Below are 22,592 nucleotides of genomic sequence, written 5' to 3'. Positions count from 1 at the left end.
TGACTGTGTGAGTAAGATAAGCGACCCTAGTGGCCGACACAAACACCGGGCCCATTTAGGAGTGGCACTGCAGTGTCACGCAGGATGTCCCTTCCAAAAAACCCTCCCCAAACAGCACATGACGCAAAGAAAAAAAGAGGCGCAATGAGGTAGCTGTGTGAGTAAGATTAGCGACCGTAGTGGCCGACACAAACACCGGGCCCATTTAGGAGTGGCACTGCAGTGTCACGCAGGATGTCCCTTCCAAAAAACCCTCCCCAAACAGCACATGACGCAAAGAAAAAAAGAGGCGCAATGAGGTAGCTGTGTGAGTAAGATTAGCGACCCTAGTGGCCGACACAAACACCGGGCCCATCTAGGAGTGGCACTGCAGTGTCACGCAGGATGGCCCTTCCAAAAAACCCTCCCCAAACAGCACATGACGCAAAGAAAAAAAGAGGCGCAACGAGGTAGCTGACTGTGTGAGTAAGATAAGCGACCCTAGTGGCCGACACAAACACCGGGCCCATTTAGGAGTGGCACTGCAGTGTCACGCAGGATGTCCCTTCCAAAAAACCCTCCCCAAACAGCACATGACGCAAAGAAAAATAAAAGAAAAAAGAGGTGCAAGATGGAATTGTCCTTGGGCCCTCCCACCCACCCTTATGTTGTATAAACAAAACAGGACATGCACACTTTAACCAACCCATCATTTCAGTGACAGGGTCTGCCACACGACTGTGACTGATATGACGGGTTGGTTTGGACCCCCCCAAAAAAGAAGCAATTAATCTCTCCTTGCACAAACTGGCTCTACAGAGGCAAGATGTCCACCTCCTCACAGATTATCAATTCGTCCCCACTGGAATCCACCATCTCAGCTCCCTGTGTACTTTGTGGAGGCAATTGCTGCTGGTCAATGTCTCCGCGGAGGAATTGATTATAATTCATTTTAATGAACATCATCTTCTCCACATTTTCTGGATGTAACCTCGTACGCCGATTGCTGACAAGGTGAGCGGCGGCACTAAACACTCTTTCGGAGTACACACTTGTGGGAGGGCAACTTAGGTAGAATAAAGCCAGTTTGTGCAATGGCCTCCAAATTGCCTCTTTTTCCTGCCAGTATAAGTATGGACTGTGTGACGTGCCTACTTGGATGCGGTCACTCATATAATCCTCCACCATTCTTTCAATGGTGAGAGAATCATATGCAGTGACAGTAGACGACATGTCCGTAATCGTTGTCAGGTCCTTCAGTCCGGACCAGATGTCAGCATCAGCAGTCGCTCCAGACTGCCCTGCATTACCGCCAGCGGGTGGGCTCGGAATTCTGAGCCTTTTCCTCGCACCCCCAGTTGCGGGAGAATGTGAAGGAGGAGATGTTGACAGGTCGCGTTCCGCTTGACTTGACAATTTTCTCACCAGCAGGTCTTTCAACCCCAGCAGACTTGGGTCTGCCGGAAAGAGAGATCCAAGGTAGGCTTTAAATCTAGGATCGAGCATGGTGGCCAAAATGTAGTGCTCTGATTTCAACAGATTGACCACCCGTGAATCCTTGTTAAGCGAATTAAGGGCTCCATCCACAAGTCCCACATGCCTAGCGGAATCGCTCCGTGTTAGCTCCTCCTTCAATGTCTCCAGCTACTTCTGCAAAAGCCTGATGAGGGGAATGACCTGACTCAGGCTGGCAGTGTCTGAACTGACTTCACGTGTGGCAAGTTCAAAGGGCAGCAGAACCTTGCACAACGTTGAAATCATTCTCCACTGCGCTTGAGACAGGTGCATTCCACCTCCTATATCGTGCTCAATTGTATAGGCTTGAATGGCCTTTTGCTGCTCCTCCAACCTCTGAAGCATATAGAGGGTTGAATTCCACCTCGTTACCACTTCTTGCTTCAGATGATGGCAGGGCAGGTTCAGTAGTTTTTGGTGGTGCTCCAGTCTTCTGTACGTGGTGCCTGTACGCCGAAAGTGTCCCGCAATTCTTCTGGCCACCGACAGCATCTCTTGCACGCCCCTGTCGTTTTTTAAATAATTCTGCACCACCAAATTCAAGGTATGTGCAAAACATGGGACGTGCTGGAATTTGCCCATATTTAATGCACACACAATATTGCTGGCGTTGTCCGATGCCACAAATCCACAGGAGAGTCCAATTGGGGTAAGCCATTCCGCGATGATCTTCCTCAGTTGCCGTAAGAGGTTTTCAGCTGTGTGCGTATTCTGGAAGGCGGTGATACAAAGCGTAGCCTGCCTAGGAAAGAGTTGGCGTTTGCGAGATGCTGCTACTGGTGCCGCCGCTGCTGTTCTTGCGGCGGGAGTCCATACATCTACCCAGTGGGCTGTCACAGTCATATAGTCCTGACCCTGCCCTGCTCCACTTGTCCACATGTCCGTGGTTAAGTGGACATTGGGTACAGCTGCATTTTTTAGGACACTGGTGACTCTTTTTCTGAGGTCTGTGTAAATTTTCGGTATCGCCTGCCTAGAGAAATGGAACCTAGATGGTATTTGGTACCGGGGACACAGTACCTCCAACAAGTCTCTAGTTGGCTCTGCAGTAATGATGGATACCGGAACCACGTTTCTCACCACCCAGGATGCCAAGGCCTCAGTTATCCGCTTTGCAGTAGGATGACTGCTGTGATATTTCATCTTCCTCGCAAAGGACTGTTGGACAGTCAATTGCTTGGTGGAAGTAGTAAAAGTGGTCTTACGACTTCCCCTCTGGGATGACCATCGACTCCCAGCAGCAACAACAGCAGCGCCAGCAGCAGTAGGCGTTACACGCAAGGATGCATCGGAGGAATCCCAGGCAGGAGAGGACTCGTCAGAATTGCCAGTGACATGGCCTGCAGGACTATTGGCATTCCTGGGGAAGGAGGAAATTGACACTGAGGGAGTTGGTGGGGTGGTTTGCGTGAGCTTGGTTACAAGAGGAAGGGATTTACTGGTCAGTGGACTGCTTCCGCTGTCACCCAAAGTTTTTGAACTTGTCACTGACTTATTATGAATGCGCTGCAGGTGACGTATAAGGGAGGATGTTCCGAGGTGGTTAACGTCCTTACCCCTACTTATTACAGCTTGACAAAGGGAACACACGGCTTGACACCTGTTGTCCGCATTTCTGTTGAAATACCTCCACACCGAAGAGCTGATTTTTTTGGTATTTTCACCAGGCATGTCAACGGCCATATTCCTCCCACGGACAACAGGTGTCTCCCCGGGTGCCTGACTTAAACAAACCACCTCACCATCAGAATCCTCCTGGTCAATTTCCTCCCCAGCGCCAGCAACACCCATATCCTCCTCATCCTGGTGTACTTCAACACTGACATCTTCAATCTGACTATCAGGAACTGGACTGCGGGTGCCCTTCCAGCACTTGCAGGGGGCGTGCAAATGGTGGAAGGCGCATGCTCTTCACGTCCAGTGTTGGGAAGGTCAGGCATCGCAACCGACACAATTGGACTCTCCTTGTGGATTTGGGATTTCGAAGAACGCACAGTTCTTTGCGGTGCTACTGCTTTTGCCAGCTTGAGTCTTTTCATTTTTCTAGCGAGAGGCTGAGTGCCTCCATCCTCATGTGAAGCTGAACCACTAGCCATGAACATAGGCCAGGGCCTCAGCCGTTCCTTGCCACTCCGTGTGGTAAATGGCATATTGGCAAGTTTACGCTTCTCCTCCGACAATTTTATTTTAGGTTTTGGAGTCCTTTTTTTACTGATATTTGGTGTTTTGGATTTGACATGCTCTGTACTATGACATTGGGCATCGGCCTTGGCAGACGACGTTGCTGGCATTTCATCGTCTCGGCCATGACTAGTGGCAGCAGCTTCAGCACGAGGTGGAAGTGGATCTTGATCTTTCCCTAATTTTGGAACCTCAACATTTTTGTTCTCCATATTTTAATAGGCACAACTAAAAGGCACCTCAGGTAAACAATGGAGATGGATGGATACTAGTATACAATTATGGACGGACTGCCGAGTGCCGACACAGAGGTAGCTACAGCCGTGAACTACCGTACTGTACTGTGTCTGCTGCTAATATAGACTGGTTGATAAAGAGATGTAGTAGTATGTATAAGTATAAAGAAGAAAGAAAAAAAACCACGGGTAGGTGGTATACAATTATGGACGGACTGCCGAGTGCCGACACAGAGGTAGCTACAGCCGTGGACTACCGTACTGTACTGTGTCTGCTGCTAATATAGACTGGTTGATAAAGAGATGTAGTAGTATGTATAAGTATAAAGAAGAAAGAAAAAAAAACCACGGGTAGGTGGTATACAATTATGGACGGACTGCCGAGTGCCGACACAGAGGTAGCTACAGCCATGGACTACCGTACTGTACTGTGTCTGCTGCTAATATAGACTGGTTGATAAAGAGATGTAGTAGTATGTATAAGTATAAAGAAGAAAGAAAAAAAAAACACGGGTAGGTGTTATACAATTATGGACGGACTGCCGAGTGCCGACACAGAGGTAGCTACAGCCGTGGACTACCGTACTGTACTGTGTCTGCTGCTAATATAGACTGGTTGATAAAGAGATGTAGTAGTATGTATAAGTATAAAGAAGAAAGAAAAAAAAACCACGGGTAGGTGGTATACAATTATGGACGGACTGCCGAGTGCCGACACAGAGGTAGCTACAGCCGTGGACTACCGTACTGTACTGTGTCTGCTGCTAATATAGACTGGTTGATAAAGAGATGTAGTAGTATGTATAAGTATAAAGAAGAAAGAAAAAAAAACCATGGGTAGGTGGTATACAATTATGGACGGACTGCCGAGTGCCGACACAGAGGTAGCTACAGCCGTGAACTACCGTACTGTACTGTGTCTGCTGCTAATATAGACTGGTTGATAAAGAGATGTAGTAGTATGTATGTATAAAGAAGAAAGAAAAAAAAACCTCGGGTAGGTGGTATACAATTATGGACGGACTGCCGAGTGCCGACACAGAGGTAGCTACAGTCGTGAACTACCGTACTGTACTGTGTCTGCTGCTAATATAGACTGGTTGATAAAGAGATGTAGTAGTATGTATGTATAAAGAAGAAAGAAAAAAAAACCTCGGGTAGGTGGTATACAAGTATGGACGGACTGCCGAGTGCCGACACAGAGGTAGCTACAGCCGTGAACTACCGTACTGTACTGTGTCTGCTGCTAATATAGACTGGTTGATAAAGAGATGTAGTAGTATGTATGTATAAAGAAGAAAGAAAAAAAAACCTCGGGTAGGTGGTATACAATTATGGACGGACTGCCGAGTGCCGACACAGAGGTAGCTACAGCCGTGAACTACCGTACTGTACTGTGTCTGCTGCTAATATAGACTGGTTGATAAAGAGATGTAGTAGTATGTATGTATAAAGAAGAAAGAAAAAAAAACCACGGGTAGGTGGTATACAATTATGGACGGACTGCCGAGTGCCGACACAGAGGTAGCTACAGCCGTGGACTACCGTACTGTACTGTGTCTGCTGCTAATATAGACTGGTTGATAAAGAGATGTAGTAGTATGTATGTATAAAGAAGAAAGAAAAAAAAACCACGGGTAGGTGGTATACAATTATGGATGGACTGCCGAGTGCCGACACAGAGGTAGCTACAGCCGTGAACTACCGTACTGTGTCTGCTGCGACTGGATGATAAATAATGATATAAAAAATATATATATATCACTACTGCAGCCGGACAGGTATATATTATATAATGACGGACCTGCTGGACACTGTCTGTCAGCAGAATGAGTTTTTTATAGAATAAAAAAAAAAACACCACACAAGTGAAGTCACACGACGAGTGTTTAACTTTTTCAGGCAATCACAATATAGTATACTACTAACTATACTGGTGGTCAGTGTGGTCAGGTCACTGGTCAGTCACACTGGCAGTGGCACTCCTGCAGCAAAAGTGTGCACTGTTTAATTTTAATATAATATGTACTCCTGGCTCCTGCTATAACCTATAACTGGCACTGCAGTGCTCCCCAGTCTCCCCCACAATTATAAGCTGTGTGAGCTGAGCACAGTCAGATATATATATACATAGATGATGCAGCACACTGGGCTGAGCAGTGCACACAGATATGGTATGTGACTGAGTCACTGTGTGTATCGTTTTTTTCAGGCAGAGAACGGATATATTAAATAAAACTGCACTGTCTGGTGGTCACTGTGGTCAGTCACTAGTAAACTCTGCACTCTCTACACTTCTACAGTACTCCTAAGCTCCAGTAAATCAGGTCAATCTCTCTCTCTCTCTCTCTCTTCTAATCTAAATGGAGAGGACGCCAGCCATGTCCTCTCCCTATCAATCTCAATGCACGTGTGAAAATGGCGGCGACGCGCGGCTCCTTATATAGAATCCGAGTCTCGCGAGAATCCGACAGCGTCATGATGACGTTCGGGCGCGCTCGGGTTAACCGAGCAAGGCGGGAGGATCCGAGTCTGCTCGGACCCGTGAAAAAAACCATGAAGTTCGGGCGGGTTCGGATTCAGAGAAACCGAACCCGCTCATCTCTATTACACACACACACTTACACACAATTACACACACCACGCCTCATTTAATTACACACACACATACACACACACACACACACACACGTCTTTTTCACTTAAACACACAACTTTCGTTAAAACACACAGACACACACACACACCTCCCTTAAAATTATCAACACACATAAACAGTCAGTGTTGCCAATATTTATTAAAGATACCCCCAGTAATCAACCCCATACACACACATACACCACACACACCACACATACACAGTGCAGCAGCATGAGGCAGGTGGTGCCAGTGCCTACCTTCGGCTAGCAGCAGGATGGAGGAAGAGAGAGCTATAGACGGCCAGCTCTTCTGGAAGTGCCTGTGATCAGCTGTGCGCTGGAGCTCCCCCTAGCTGCAGCCAGATGCCAGCTCGTCTCTGTGGATACGAGGAGGCAGCTGCTGCAGCCGTGTCACGACACTGACACCGATCCTCCATCCACATTCGGCAGAGCGGCGATTGATTGTCGGGCAGTGGGAGGCAATGGAGGACAGGTGCCCCCTTGAGGTCAGGAGCCCGGTGGCAGCCGACTCCACTGCCTCCCACAGTTCCGCCACTGCTACCCCTCTCATAGACTTCATGGCCCTGACTGTCCTATGTTACATTTTCATGTTAGCAGTGCATGATGTGACATGCTGAGGTTTCATTATGTGCTGATGGTGTCAGTGGGTACATTTCTGGAGTCCAACAGTACATAAACACCTCCGGCTCAGCAGTCTTCTAATGTTTAAATTATTCAAATACAGTATATTACATAGCCAGTCGTCTGCTGTCCCAGCTAAATCCTAACAGGCACTACCTGAAGTGAAGGTATCACTTTGCCTTATATAACAGGTTTTCCCCTGTGCACGTCCCACAGTGTCATTTACACCTATATTATCAGTCTGAAACAGTTTTGCTGTCTTTTTATAGGTGGTGTTAAATAAATTATCTCTAGAATCTGATTGGTTGCTATGGGCAACTTCACCACTTCAGAAGGTTTGATTACTTTCCCCCTATTGGTACTGATTGAGAAAAAGCTGATAGCATGTCATGCACATTGGTATGGGTTGAGACAGTTGAGACATCTCCTATATAATTGCCCAGATCTGTTACTCTGTGACTGTGTGGCTAACGCTGGGCGTGGCTAGAAGCTCTAATTGGGTCAGCAGCAGGTCACACCCAGTCCACAGCTGATTGGGCGAGAAACGCCCTCCCACAAAGGTTACATCCAATGGGAGGCTCTGTTTTTTGGCTGCTGTGTTCCCAGAGCAGGATTAACAGTGGGGCTGATGGAGCTGCAGCTCCAGCCCCACACCCCATAATAAGCCCACTGCATCTGCAGCAACATACCCTCCAACACTTTACACAGAAAAATCGCTACAAATTCGAAAAGGGGGCGTGGTCACGGGTACAGTGGAGTGGCCACGCCCCTTTTCCTATATTTTCAATGGAAGTCGGTACAGACCATAAAAAGAGGTCCTGTACCTGCCAAAAAGGTCCAGCTGGAGGGTATACCCCTGCATTTGCAGCAAGTCTCTGTGCTGTAGATAGGGGGGAAAAAAACTTTTACTGCAGCGTCCTATGGGGGTCATTCTGACCTGATTGCTTGCTGCAGTTCATCGCAGTGCAGCGATCAGGTCAGAACTGCACATGCGCCGGCACCCTAGTGCGCCAGCACATGCCTGACAGCCGACGGCAGTCGTTTCCTAGCGATCACCTCTGCCTGATTGACAGGCAGAGGCAGTCGCTGGGTGGGAGGGGGCGGCACGGCGGCATTTGCCTGCCATTTTGTGGCCGCTGTCTGGCCTACGCAGGCGTGGCCGGATCGTGAGGTGGGCGGGGTGTAGCGGCTGACAGGCGTAACACGCAGCCGCTGTGACCTGGGCAGCGATGAGTAACTCCCGGCCAGCCGCAGGAGCTGTGCTGGCTGGGAGTTACTCTTCAAGTACAAAAGCATCACCGCTGTGCGATGCTTTGTACTTATGCGGTGGGGGAAGCGGCCTGACATGCAGGGCAGACTAGCCCTGTGCTGGGCGTCCCCCCACATGTCAGTGTAAGTGATCGTTGCTGTGCTAAATTTAGCACAGCTACGATCAGGTCGGAATGACCCCCTATGTCCTGCTGCCAGTCCGCCTGCCCCCTCAGGCATCAACAATCCCCACTCCCTAGCTGCGGCGCACGTGGAACAAAATCTGCTGCAGCCACCGGCATAGATGTGTATGAAAGCGGCACAGCAGAAGGCTTTCATAGCCCTTCCAGCGCCGCATACTCTCTGAGCCGCGGAGCCTCCTGTGCGCGTTATGTCACAGAAGTGCCTCCCCTGCCACAGCCGCGCACAGATCCCCAGAGGCCCTGACTCCACAACACAGCACCTGGCTGGCCGGCCTGGAAGCCCCGAGATGGCTAATGTAACGGATAGAGTGGGTGATATCGCGGAGGGTAATGTCTGGACGCTGACATTGCACAGCACTCTCACCTTTTACATTGATTCAGCGAGTCAGTCAGTTCTGCCAGCCAGTCACTATTGTTAGCACCGGTGTCCCAACATGCCGCATTACAGGGAAGTATATGCACTAAATAAACTACAGCTCCCAGCAACGCTTAGCGCCGAAGCATTCAGGCGCTAAGGCCTGCTGGGAGCTGTAGTTTATTGAGTGCATCTTCTTCCCTGTAATGCGGTGTGTTGGGACACCAGCGCTAACAATGGTGACTGGCTGCTTGGTTGCTGTGCGAGTCTCCGGGAGAGCCACTGCCAAAGGGAGGACAGCAGCCTAGCTGCTTCCAGGAGGAGAAGCAGGAGAAGCATTACCAACCCCTCCCCCACTCGCATGACCTCCAGGCCCCATCCGCGGTACCCACACACAGCCCCTCCACCACCCATGGTGGCTCCGAACCCCCTCCCCAACCAACAGCACCCCTGCACCCACCCTTCCCCCACCCACAGCACCCCCGCACCCGTGGTGGCTCCGGACCCCCACCCGTGGCACCTTCCCCTCCCCCACCCGCACCACCCACGCAACCACCCCTCTCCCACCCGTGGCACTCCCAGCCCCCCTACCCCATCCACGTCTCCCCCGCACCCGCCACTCCCCCAAAGACAGCACCTACTAGGTGATTCATCCGGCCCTGTGTGCACTGTTCACGCCGTTGCAAGGGGCTATGACCCCTTAACCATCGCACGCCCTTTGTCCGTGCAATATTTAACCACTCACACAATTATGATTGGAGGTAATACTCCATATAATACAAGTACTGCACGCCACTAGAGCGTGCAAGGGTTAAGGGGGCATAGCCCCTCACGACGGTGTGAAGAGCATCCGTAGGGCGCGATGAATCACCTAGTATATACATATTTAAGTTCATGTATGGAACATCTTTAAAAGACGTTAGGTGTTTTAAACCTTTTTTCCAGGGCCGTAACTAGGTGTGTGCTGATGGTGCCTTGCCCACAGCGCAAATGCACTGAGGGCGCACCATCGAGCATCACACCCGCACGGCCTGCAGATTCACTGTTTTAGGCGGCAGCACCACCTGCGTCCCGCTGTTGGCGGCGCCGCCTGTGTCCCGCTGACGGCGGCGCCACCTGCGTCCGGCTGAAGCCGCTGCCGCCCACACGACTGTGTCCTGCTGCTGAAGCCGCCACCCGCCCGTGTCCCGAGGAACCCGCCGCCGCCTGCCCACCTGTGTACAGCTTAAGCCGCCACTGCTGCTGAGGTCCCAGCAGCGCTGCGGCTGAGTTCTGTGAAGTTGACAGGAGGAGTCAGGAGCTGGCAACAGAACGTAAGTGCCTACACAGACACTAAACTACACTACACTATACTACACTTCACTACAGTACACTACACTACACTACACCACAGTACACTTCACTACACCACACTACACTCTAAGGGTAGGGGGGGTAAGGGGGAATCTGCCTGCCATACTGTGTTAAAGGGGGACTCTGCCTGCCATAATGTGTAAAAAGGGGACCTATCCTGCCGTAACGTGTAAAAGGTGGACTCTGTCTGCCGTAATGTGTAAAAAAGGGGACGCTGTCTGCCGTAATGTGTAAAAAAGGGGACGCTGTCTGCTGTAATGTGTAAAAAGGGGACGCTGTCTGCCGTAATGTGTAAAAAGGGGATGCTGTCTGCCGTAATGTGTAAAAAGAGGACACTGTCTGCCGTAATGTGTAAAAAGGGGGACTGTCTGCCGTAATGTGTAAAAAGGGGGACTGTCTGCCGTAATGTGTAAAAAGGGGCTCTACCTGGTGTAGTGGCGCTACTGAGCGCCATAATTTGAATAATGGAGACTACTGTGCACCATTATATGAATTGGTTTTATTTTGTGGCCACACCCCTTTCCCGTGAAGCCATGCTCCTATATTTTTTGCACGCAGCCACGGTGCACACTGCCACCAGTTTACGTTAAGGGGGGGGGGGGGGCGATGCCGTTTCTTGTACTAAGCGCATAAATGTCTAGTTACGGCACTGCTTTTTTTCCCACATTACTAACTTTATTTTGGCATCTCAGAAAATTGGTAACAATTTAAGGTTTTAGGAGACAGCATATTCTATTATCACAGCAAACAATGACACAAGGATTGTTTTGAATATTACATGACAGTCACTACTGTATATAATGTAGATATGACTGAAATAGACTAATAAATATGATAGAAAACCAAAGTTGGACAATTAATATGGGATATGTCCAAAGATACATATCCTTGTTGGTGGTGCACCCAGAGTCAGATAAACATACGTCAAAAGAAAAGGAGAAACAGAAGACTCTTGTGTGGGCGCACTCTTGTTCTAAATGTAAGATACTAGGATATGTAGAAATATTAAAACATATTTTTATTGATATTAATTAAAAGAGCAGTCGAAAAAGTTCCCCAACAGCCAATGCCTCAACTGAAAAAACAAAATGAGAATATATTAAAATGTTCTGGTCATACTACACAGCTGATAGTTTGAAAGGGTGTGGACATGGTAAGTCCTACACCCTTTTCCCTTGACCAGTACAGAGAATCTGTAGAGCACGGTAAGTCCTACACCAGTACAGAGAATCTCAGTCCTACACCAGTACAGAGAGTACAGAGATTCTCTGTACTGGTCAAGAGAAAAGGGTGTAGGACTTACCATGTCCACACCCTTTCAAACTACCAGCTGTGTAGTATGACCAAAACATTTTAATATATTCTCATTTTGTTTTTTCAGTTGAGGCATTGGCTGTTGGGGATTTTTTTCAACTGCTCTTTTAATTAATATCAATAAAAATATGTTTTAAATTTCTCCATATCCTAGTATCTAACATTTAGAACAAGAGTGCGCCTACACAAGAGTCTTCTGTTTCTCCTTTTCTTTTGACATACAGTATAACATAACAGATTCATTTCCAGATGCTATCCATTTCAGGATGTGGGATTACTCTGCAAACTTACAACCAATTAATTTACATTATGCTCCTTAATACATTGATGACTTCACATCTAAAGCAGTGAGCGTGGTAATGTGTTACAATGATTTGTTCATAGTCACCTGCTTCAGACGCCGCAGATTATTGCCAATATTCTTTGTTTTATGTAAAACCATTAACACATACTACTTCTAACACATAAACAGCTAAACCAGACACACGTGCCACAACACACATTGTGCTTACACAATGAGTGACTGATATGGTGCACAAAGAATATCACTGTAGGCATACCTGCAGGTACTGACATGGCCGCTCTTGCTGACATGAGTCAGACTTCCCCAGTGCGTGGTCCATGTTCATAGTAGGTTTCTGGTAAACTTCCCGTGCCCTGCTTACGGTCAGTGCAGATGCCCAAGAGCTTTTCTTTAACATTTGGCTGTCCAAATTTACAGGTAAACTCACAGGTAAATTTGTACAAGTGTTGCATTTCACATCATTATTGCTTCTTGATGACTTTAATGCATGTTCACTAAGGGAATTGTAAGCTTCCATAAAGTACTGAGAGGCGGAGCGGTCTGGACACCTCCCCATAGTCATGACAGCAGTGGGACCATGGTAGATGCAGACATCATTGTCCAAGTTATCTTGTGAGCCCCACCAGCCTGCAATGTTAGCTCTAGCTTTAATTTCAGCCCTCCTCTCTTTGCTTTTACTGCGCTTGCCATACCTCACAGTTTGCATTTCATCTGGACTGGCTTTGTTTCCATTGGTATTTCCTTTCATTGGGCCCTCAAGAGAATGGGATTTTGTGAAGAGTTTCTGAACAGAGTGGACTAAATGACGTATCCTACCGGGACTGTCACTGCGGTGCTCTACAGCGCTCCTTTTGTATTGCAAGGTGTGATAACCATCCCGATTGATAGGTATTTGTCTTTCAAACTGGTCCAAGATGTTGGCAGGGGGTCGGCTACTTTTTCCAACTGTGCCATGGGGCACTAATGCACACTCATCTTTAAGATCATGGTGGGAACTGTAATGTCTCCTTGGAAAGGTACTGCTGGCAATCTGATCCCCATAGGGCATCATGCATTCTACTGGGTAGGAGTTCCTTTGAGCATAGTAAGGGTGATCCGCAGGATGAGGATCTACTGGATTCATCAAATATGGCTTTCTATCTGTATGGTGAGGCATTGGTTCACATACTGAATCGCAGACAACCCCATGATGATGGCTACGGCTGCTTGATAATCCTTTCATAATTGAGTTGAAAGATATTTCAAAGTCATTGACTATTTATTGTAGTCAGTGGTGAGTTCTTAAACCCAGACCTAAAACAGAAGAAATATGATAGTCAAAAGAAAAGCAATTTATACAATTCATAGGAAATAATTTTGTGATATTTATATAATTTATATATTTATTAACAGTTTCTTACATAGCGCAGCAAATTCCGTTGCGCTTTACAATTGGAAATAACAATGATATAACAAACTGGGTGATAACAAACAGTCATAGAGGTAGGAAGGCCCTGCTCGCAAGCTTACAGTAAGATATGTTCTGTACTATGTGTGTGAAACAATATTTGCTCTTAGATCTGACTGGTGAAGAAATAAGATTAAAGAATAAAATAGAGAATTGATTTGTGGACTATGGTGAAAATATATTTATGGTAGCATGGAAAGGGAACAGAACACAAAAGGGCATTTGCATTCAAAATGCAGATGGAAAATGCATTCACTCAAAAACTAATTACCCACATATGCTAAGTTGAACAAATCACAAGCTGTGTCTAGTTCTGCACCAGTAGCATATGTGTTAGGCGCACTTCAGATATACTTACACACAACCATGTTCTAAGCATAAGAAAAGTTATTTTTAAAAGTTGCTTTGATAGCAAAACTACATTCACTGTGAGAAGTATTCTACATTATAAAACCTCTTCTATATTACAGCAGGGTTTTTATTTCTTTACATATAAGTGATACAGTTACTGAGAGGGGTATCTTCATCTTCACCTCAGTTGACATCCTGGACATATGTATGATGGATACAGGGTGTGTGGTGCACCCAGGCCCTAGTTCCGGGGGGGCACAAATTGCAGCCATTCACAATACTTACCTCTCTGTCAGTGTAATGGGAAAAAGAAAAACAAAGAAAAGTGACCTTTGTTGGGAGCACTCACTCTTGGAAACCATTATGATTTTAAATATATATAAACAATAATGTAAAGATGAAATAATTAAAACGTAACCTTTAATGATATTTAGATAAGATATAGGTACACCAAAAAAGATTTTTTGTCTAAAATGTGGCTATAAAATATAAACCACCAATTTAAGCTAAGACTGTGAATATATTGATGAATAAATAAGGCATTAATTGCAGGCCCACCAGGCATTAATCCGTTATACTACGAGGTTAGTGCAATAACCGATGTAGCGCCGTCAAAAAACCTACAACACCTGGTATTCCTTAGTGGTCATCCACCTAAGTACTGACCAGGCCCAACACCGTATTGCTTCCAAGATCGGACGAGATTGGGCATGCGCGGTGTGGTATGGTAGTAGATTATAGTTGATAAGGCAGAAAACTACAGCTGGTATGCAGCTAATAGGTAGACACTAAACCTGGTTGCTGTAATGAAAAATTGATCTCTTAATAGAGATATATATGTTTGACCGTCATTGCACCAAATTGTAACCCAAACTTATAGGTATACGGAGGTTTAAATCATGTGGTCAATAAAGTTTGCCAGCAAAACTGCCTGTATGTTTCTTTGTGTGCTGTGCAGCACCATTGAAAATGGTTTTTTTTTATGGGTAAGGCAGATATAAAAACCCTTGTTGTACTGAGGACATGCCAAAATATCTTTATGGGATCCAAGAGAAACCTGTCTCTGTTGCTTACTGGATCTCCCTGTTAAATATTGGATGGAAAAATAGTTATTATGGTTATCATGATGGTTAACATCAAAACATGAATCTGTTTGAAGTTATATTAAATAGTTAAAGAAAGAAAAAGCTGAGACTGAAATGATCTAAACCTTTCCACTTTTCTCCCTTCGCGCCACCATAATCAGTATAGGGCAGGGAATGGAAATGGACCAAAATACAGATTTTTCAGCTTGAAGAAGAAGGAAAGGAAAAAGACAGACTTAGAGAGTGGATAAGGTAGATAAGAATTATATCTTGGGAGACAAAATCTCTATTATCCACAAATAGGCTGACTAACACAATAGTGCCTGAAATAACAAGTACTGTCTTTATAGCAACATTGTTGAACCAATATATGCTTGCAATGAAAAAAGATTTTGCATGTATCCACAGTGTATCAACTGTATATCTGTCTAATTTGTTTCATAAATCCATGCCAGGTATCATTACGCTGTAACAGCCAGGGCATGCATAATAGCTTATTGCCTGTTAAAACCTGCATGGAAAACGGTGCTGGGGTGTCAGGAATAAATCAAGGGCAATACCTGTGCTATGATTGCCAGAGCCCTAATAAATTGCTGATTGCTCCTGATTATATCATGTCAAACACATGAAAACACAAGTTAACTTATGTCTAATATCACCATAAGTATTTAAAGCACCTGAAAAACAATGATTCCCATATATGATAAATAATGCCTAAAGTGAATGGCATAAATTTGCCAAAAAGACCGGTGCACTTAATGTTAAAATTACATATATGTGTAGCTGGAGAATGGGAGACAAATATGGAGCAAGATAGGAGAAGATACTAATTGATCAATTGTGTGTCTCTCCCTGCTCGCTGTAAGACGCTGACCGCCGGACTTCATGCGGCTCGCCTGGTCTCCTCTCTTGCCGGTCTCTGGTCACGTGAGCGCGCTCACCGTGACCGCGTCCACCTCACCCGACGTACGTTTCACAGCAGCTTGTTCACGGGTAGCGTGAATTTAGGCGTCTGGACCTGACTTAAATCTGAAAGGGTAGCCACTCACGGCTGCCCCTGTTAATTGCTAACAAGATTTAAGTCTGACACCATTTAAAGAAGGAGGAAATGAGCTTAATGTTAAATGCGTGTATAGGTAAATCCTGAATAGATGTCCTGCCCATAACTTGTGATATACATTAAAAGTGAAAATAAATACTGCATGGTTTTTTTAAATCCCGAATAAATGTCCTATCCATTAATTATGATACACAAAGAGAGGAAATGTATAATTATTATTAAAGCCCGAGCAATGTAAACGATCTTTTGATAAAAAATTATAAACACATTAACCAGCAATTAAGTCTAAGTAACCAATGATAAATAGAATTTAATAAATGGTGTGGGGAAGAATATGGACCATGTTGAATTAATAAATATATGAAAGCAATTGATGCAAAAAGTATAGGTGCAGCATAAAATAGTTTGATAACGTGAATAGTTCAAGAGGGGGAGGGAGGGTGAAGTAGGTGTTGGGGAAAAAAGAAGAAAAAAGAAAAAAGTAGAGAAATTGTGCCCTGAATAGTTATGTGTGTAAACTTATGAAGAGGCTAATAAACAGATGTGCTGTGGGAAGTGTGGTGATATAAAGACATATCAGCGCTGTAAACTAATAATAGGAAATATTTTTTATAAAAAATATATTTTTTTATGGTGATAATTATGAGTGAAAAAATATATGAGGAAAAGTTATGAAAAAAGTGTCTTGATATCTTACAAATAAATAAAGAATAGGTGACAAGGCTATATCAATTATGTGTTGGGAAAGAAAAAAAATATATATTAAATAAGAATGCTGTAATAATGGTGTAACTTCACTTGTCCTATGAAAAATAATTGATAATTATTTTAACGTAATTGCATATATGTACATATATATATACGCAGTAGTTGATTGGTCAAGTTGGAAGAAATGCTCCAAAATTCATAGTTTCATTCAATCCTTGTGGATGTAATGAGTCTAATTTGAAAGTCCATTCACATTCCTTCCGTAGAAGGGTATTGGTCCAATCTCCTCCTCGTATGCCAAGTTTCACTTTTTCTAGCCCACATACTCTGAGTTCATCCCACCGACCTGCATGGTTAGAGACAAAGTGTCGTGCTACAGAGGTGATTTGCTTAATTTTTTGTAAATCTTTGGTTGCGTTACGAATGGATCCGACGTGTTCCAAAATTCTTTGCTTGAGGGCTCTAGTCGTCATGCCCACATATCTTTTTCCACAGCCGCACACAATACAATAGATCACTCCTTCCGTAGAGCAGTTAATAAAATGCCTGAATTTGATGTCTTTTCCATAGCGATCCTGGCTATGATCGGTCTTGAGAATATATTGACATGCTTTGCAGTGACCACATGGATGTGTACCAATAGTAGTCTGTGACTTCCCTCGAGATGGTTGGAAATGGCTGGACACCAGTCTATCTTTCAAATTTCTTGATCTCCTCCAACTCATGGATACTTGTGGTCCAAGTTTCTCAGAAAGGATGGGGTCCAGATGGAGGATTCCCCAATGTTTTTGGATAGCTTGTTTGACGTGATACCACTCTTGACAGAAACCCCCAACAAACCTGATGATATTATCATCTTGTTTCTTTTGTTTCTTTTCAAAAATTAATTGCTCTCTCTGGATAGTCTGAATGTTTCTGCTCGCTTTCTTGATAGATGCTGTATCCTCTCTCACGTAATCTGTTCGAGAGGTCTTTGCTTTGTTCCGCAAAGTCAAGGTCATTGGAGCAGTTCCTTCTTAAACGTAAATACTCCCCCTTAGGTATATTCTCTATTGTGGGAGGGAAATGGGAGCTGGTCTGATGTAACAAGGTGTTAGATGATGTCTCCTTCCTATACAGCTTTGTTGAAAGCATTTCATTTCCATCTTTATAAATGAGAACATCCAAAAACGGGAGTTCATCTTGACTAATGTGATGGGTAAGGCGAATGTTGAGATTGTTGTTATTTAAATGTTCAATAAATAAGAGTAGCATCTGTACGTCACCTTCCCATATCATCAGGATATCGTCGATGTACCTTACCCACATGATAATATTAGCTGTAAAGACATCATTGCTATCACTGAACACAAATTCACGTTCCCACCATCCTAGGAAAATGCTGGCATACGTGGGGGCACACGCTGCCCCCATAGTTGTGCCCCTGGTCTGCAAATAGAATCTGTTATTAAAGGTGAAAAGATTATGACTGAGTATGAATCGAAGTAAGTCAGCAAGAAATACATGAAATTTCTCCATACCTTCCATGTTCATGAAGTAATTGACAGCTTCAAGTCCTCTATCATGGTCAATTGAAGTATATAGTGCCTCGACGTCAAGAGAGACTAAATATTGATTTTTCTCAAGTTTAACATCATGAATCTTGCGAAGAACGTCTGTGGTGTCCTGGACAAAGGAAGGAAGGCCCAGTACATGGTGTCGCAGGTGTAAGTCGACAAAAATGCTGGATTTTTCAGTGAGTGACCCTATCCCCGATACAATCGGTCTGCCCGGTGGTTGCCTCATATTCTTATGTATCTTGGGGAGCATATAGAACGTGGGGATACTGGGATGTGCTATCTGAAGATACTGATATTCCGAGGATGTTATAGTACCTTCCACATGTGCATTAGTCAAGATTTTATTATATAATGTCTTATAGTTTTTTATGGGATTAAGTAGTACTCTTTGATAGCACGTCTGGTCTTCCAACTGTCGATATGCTTCCTGTATATATTGTTCTTGGGGCCATATCACCACATTACCACCTTTGTCTGATGGCTTGATAATCACGTCCTGCCATGATTCAATCTCTCTTAGGGCATTAAGTTCTTTCCTAGACAGATTGGAATTATGCAGTCTTCTAGTTTTCTGAAGATGTATATGATCAAATTCTTTTGATACTAATTTAGTGAATATCTGTATCTCCGGGCTTGTCTGCTCTGTCGGGAAGAATGAAGATCTTTTCTTGCAAATGAACCTTGTGCTGACCTCCCATTGGGGATCTATGATTGGTGTTGATTCTGATTCTAGTGCCTTTAGGGCTTCCAGAGCTTCTAATTCTGGTCCTGACAGGTCCGATGTTGGCATATTGTCACTTTCTTCGGTCTGATTGGATTGGGTGCATTCAATTTCAGATGTAGATCTTCTATTGTGAAACTTCGTGAGGAGTAGCTTTCTACTAAATAGTCTCAAATCTTTCTCCCATTTGAATCTATTAAAATTTTCAGTTGGAGAATAGGAAAAGCCTTTACTCAAGACTTGAATTTGATCATGATCTAGATTATGTGCTGAGAGATTAATAATTTTGAGTTGTGAGGAGGTATCAGATGGGGTTAAAGAGTCTATGGTTACCTTCTTCGTGTATTCCGTGCTGGTTGTCTCCTTGGTGGTAATTGGTCCCATTGTTGTTGTTGTCGTCCTCTTCCTCCTCTTATGCCCCCTCCTTGTCTTTCGTTTGTTGGGTGCCTTGATCCCCTTCCCCTTGGGGGATCCCCTAAAAAATGATGATGATGATATTGGGTAGAGCTGTCACCCTCCCCTCTGAAATTAGTAGCCAAAGATGCATTGGGGGTGTACTCAGGGAGTTCTTCAGCTCCAGATGTTTCTGCATCTGATGATGAATAATGTTCAAGGTTTCTAGGGGGTCGTTGTGGCCAAGAGGGTTTATTCCATTTGAATATTTTGCCTGATGCAAAATCCTTCTTGTCTCTGGCATGTCCTCAGTACAACAAGGGTTTTTATATCTGCCTTACCCATAAAAAAAAAAACATTTTCAATGGTGCTGCACAGCACACAAAGAAACATACAGGCAGTTTTGCTGGCAAACTTTATTGACCACATGATTTAAACCTCCGTATACCTATAAGTTTGGGTTACAATTTGGTGCAATGACAGTCAAACATATATATCTCTATTAAGAGATCAATTTTTCATTACAGCAACCAGGTTTAGTGTCTACCTATTAGCTGCATACCAGCTGTAGTTTTCTGCCTTATCAACTATAATTTACTACCATACCACACCGCGCATGCCCAATCTCGTCCGATCTTGGAAGCAATACGGTGTTGGACCTGGTCAGTACTTAGGTGGATGACCACTAAGGAATACCAGGTGTTGTAGGTTTTTTGACGGCGCTACATCGGTTATTGCACTAACCTCGTAGTATAATGGATTAATGCCTGGTGGGCCTGCAATTAATGCCTTATTTATTCATCAATATATTCTCAGTCTTAGCTTAAATTGGTGGTTTATATTTTATAGCCACATTTTAGACAAAAAATCTTTTTTGGAGTACATATATCTTATCTAAATATCATTAAAGGTTACGTTTTAATTATTTCATCTTTACATTATTGTTTATATATATTTAAAATCATAATGGTTTCCAAGAGTGAGTGCTCCCAACAAAGGTCACTTTTCTTTGTTTTTCTTTTTCCCATTACCTATGTATTTGGACCTATGGGAGCACCATCGACAATCACCATTTTTATCTACTTATAGAAGTTTTTTCTAAATGGTAGATGGTGATAAATTCCAGAATTATTTCTGGTTGGTCGGTTTTCTTGGAAACTTCATCAAAATAGTAATTTATTTACATCACTTAGTCCAGTGCGGCATCCTTAACCCAATTCCTTTACTCTCTGTCAGTGTGTCAGATATCACCAGGAACATGGCACAGAAGTCACTGGGACAATGTTGCCTGTGCCATTTTCCTAGAGATCAATGCATGCACAGTGCCATAGTCTATGCAGGACATGGGCTGGAGAGAGAGATAGGGGGTGGAGGTCTGTACAGAGGCTGCACAGGAGCCCAGCTCTTTCTTGAACTGCCCTTGGTTGCCACCAAAGCTGGATTAACACCACAGCAGGGTTTGAGGTGACCACACATTTGGAGGCAACCACATATAGCTAGATCACCTGTGTGTGTGTGTGTGTGGTGGGCACTGTGGCGTATGTGAACTGGTATTTCTTTGTGGTATATGAACTGGGGCACTCCAGTGTTTGTAACACATTTGTGCTTCTGGGAGTATTTACACATTATACTTTAAGGGCCCCCAGAAGTTAGTTGCTCTGGGACCCCTAGAAACCTTAATCCGCCCATTGGTGCAACTATGCAAACATGTAATTACTGTACGCAGTCTGTATATGATTGCGGCTCCATTCTCCAGTGACAGGAGGTACAAGTGTAAGAGGTGACTTTGTATAACAACCTAGGCATACACTGCATGTACACAGCCAAGCTGCCTATTTCCCGCTACACACATAGGCATACAACAGGGATGGGGAACCTTCGGCCCTCCAGCTGTTGTTGAACTACACATCCCAGCATGCCCTGCAACAGTTTTAGCATGCCAAATAGCAAAACTGTAGCAAGGCATGCTGGTATGTGTAGTTCAACAACAGCTGGAGGGCCGAAGGTTCCCCATCCCTGGCATACAATCAAATCTGCATTAAGACCGAAGTGTCTAACGCCACTGACAAGTGATATGTAAGAACAAACAGTAAAATGTTCATAAACCTCAGACCTTTACATTTTGGTCTGGAAAAAACTCTGAGAAGCTCAGAGAGGAGCTGGATCTAATTTTAATATGTTACAAACTAATTGAGCAGATCAACTTTCCAGGGCAGTCTTTCCAAGTTAGGTTAAAACTAGATTATATGAAGCAGCTAATTTGCCAGGTCATCAACCCATTGAGAAAGATTGAGCTCAGGCAAAGGGCAAACTGTTAGCAGCTGTAACTAAACTAATTGGAGTAAAATAATTGCTTGAAAAAAGGGAAATTACCTGCTGATTATTTATACGTACAGGTTAACAATAGTTATTGAGCAACAATTAGGAATTGAAAATACATCTGAGAATGCAACACAGACAATTACAGCTGCATCTTTAGGCGTATTACTAAATATACATATCCAATGATGCCTCATTGCTGTGCATTTTACTGTTGACCATTTAGAAACCAGGGATGGGGAACCTTCGGCCCTCCAGCTGTTGTTGAACTACACATACCAGCACGCATTGCTACAGTTTTGCTATTTGGCCATGCTAAAACTGTTGCAGGGCATGCTGGGATGTGTAGTTCAACAACAGCTGGAGGGCCGAAGGTTCCCCATCCCTGGTTTAGAATGACTAGAGAAGAAAAAGCCAGATACTGGCTCTTCGTGCCACCCCAGAGGAATGTCCTACTACTGTGGACTGAAAGCACAGTGCCCAAACCATCCTGAATTTTTATGATAATTCTTTCCCTAAAAGCTTCCCTGTATCCATGTCCTACTCTCCATAATGCCAATGCCATGAGAAAAATAACACCACCATTTCTTTCATTTCAGTTGATCTGATCAATCGGAACCTTTTGTACAATGGGCCTAATTCAGATCTGATTGCATCAGCAAATTTGTTAGTTAATGGGTAAAACCATGGGGGTCATTCTGAGTTGATCGCTCGCTAGCAACTTTTTTCAGCACAGCGATCATCTCAACCTCAGTTAAACTGCACATGCGTATGCACCGCAATGCGCAGGTGCGTCGTACGAGTACAGAGCGGTTCGTTGCTGAGCGATGGATTTAACAAAGAATCCATTCGCACAGCCGAACGCACAGTGATTGACAGGAAGAGGGAGTTTATGGGTGTCAACTAACCGTTTTCAGGGAGTGGTTGGAAAAACGCAGGCGTATCCAAGCATTTGCAGGGCGTGTGTCTGACGTAAAATC

General features: G+C 44.5%; 1 protein-coding gene and 2 pseudogenes across 4 annotated transcripts in view; 1 reads left to right on the top strand and 2 right to left on the bottom strand.

Moving 5' to 3' along the window:
• DLGAP1 (DLG associated protein 1) overlaps positions 1 to 22,592 on the bottom strand; it is a 1,173,524-nt gene that overhangs the window by 543,545 nt on the left and 607,387 nt on the right. For all 4 annotated transcript variants that reach the window (XM_063923535.1, XM_063923539.1, XM_063923537.1 and 1 more), the window contains one exon: positions 12,226 to 13,262. In XM_063923535.1, the coding sequence (XP_063779605.1) occupies positions 12,226 to 13,191 (966 nt within the window). In that variant the 5' untranslated portion in view covers positions 13,192 to 13,262. The remainder of the gene's footprint in view (positions 1 to 12,225; positions 13,263 to 22,592) is intronic.
• LOC134929752 (5S ribosomal RNA) lies at positions 14,385 to 14,503 on the bottom strand (annotated as a pseudogene).
• Positions 19,886 to 20,004, top strand: LOC134930150 (5S ribosomal RNA; annotated as a pseudogene).

This window comes from Pseudophryne corroboree, chromosome 5 (assembly GCF_028390025.1).
Source record: "Pseudophryne corroboree isolate aPseCor3 chromosome 5, aPseCor3.hap2, whole genome shotgun sequence".
Classification (NCBI taxonomy): domain Eukaryota; kingdom Metazoa; phylum Chordata; class Amphibia; order Anura; family Myobatrachidae; genus Pseudophryne; species Pseudophryne corroboree.
This window is presented reverse-complemented; position numbering and strand designations above follow the sequence as displayed.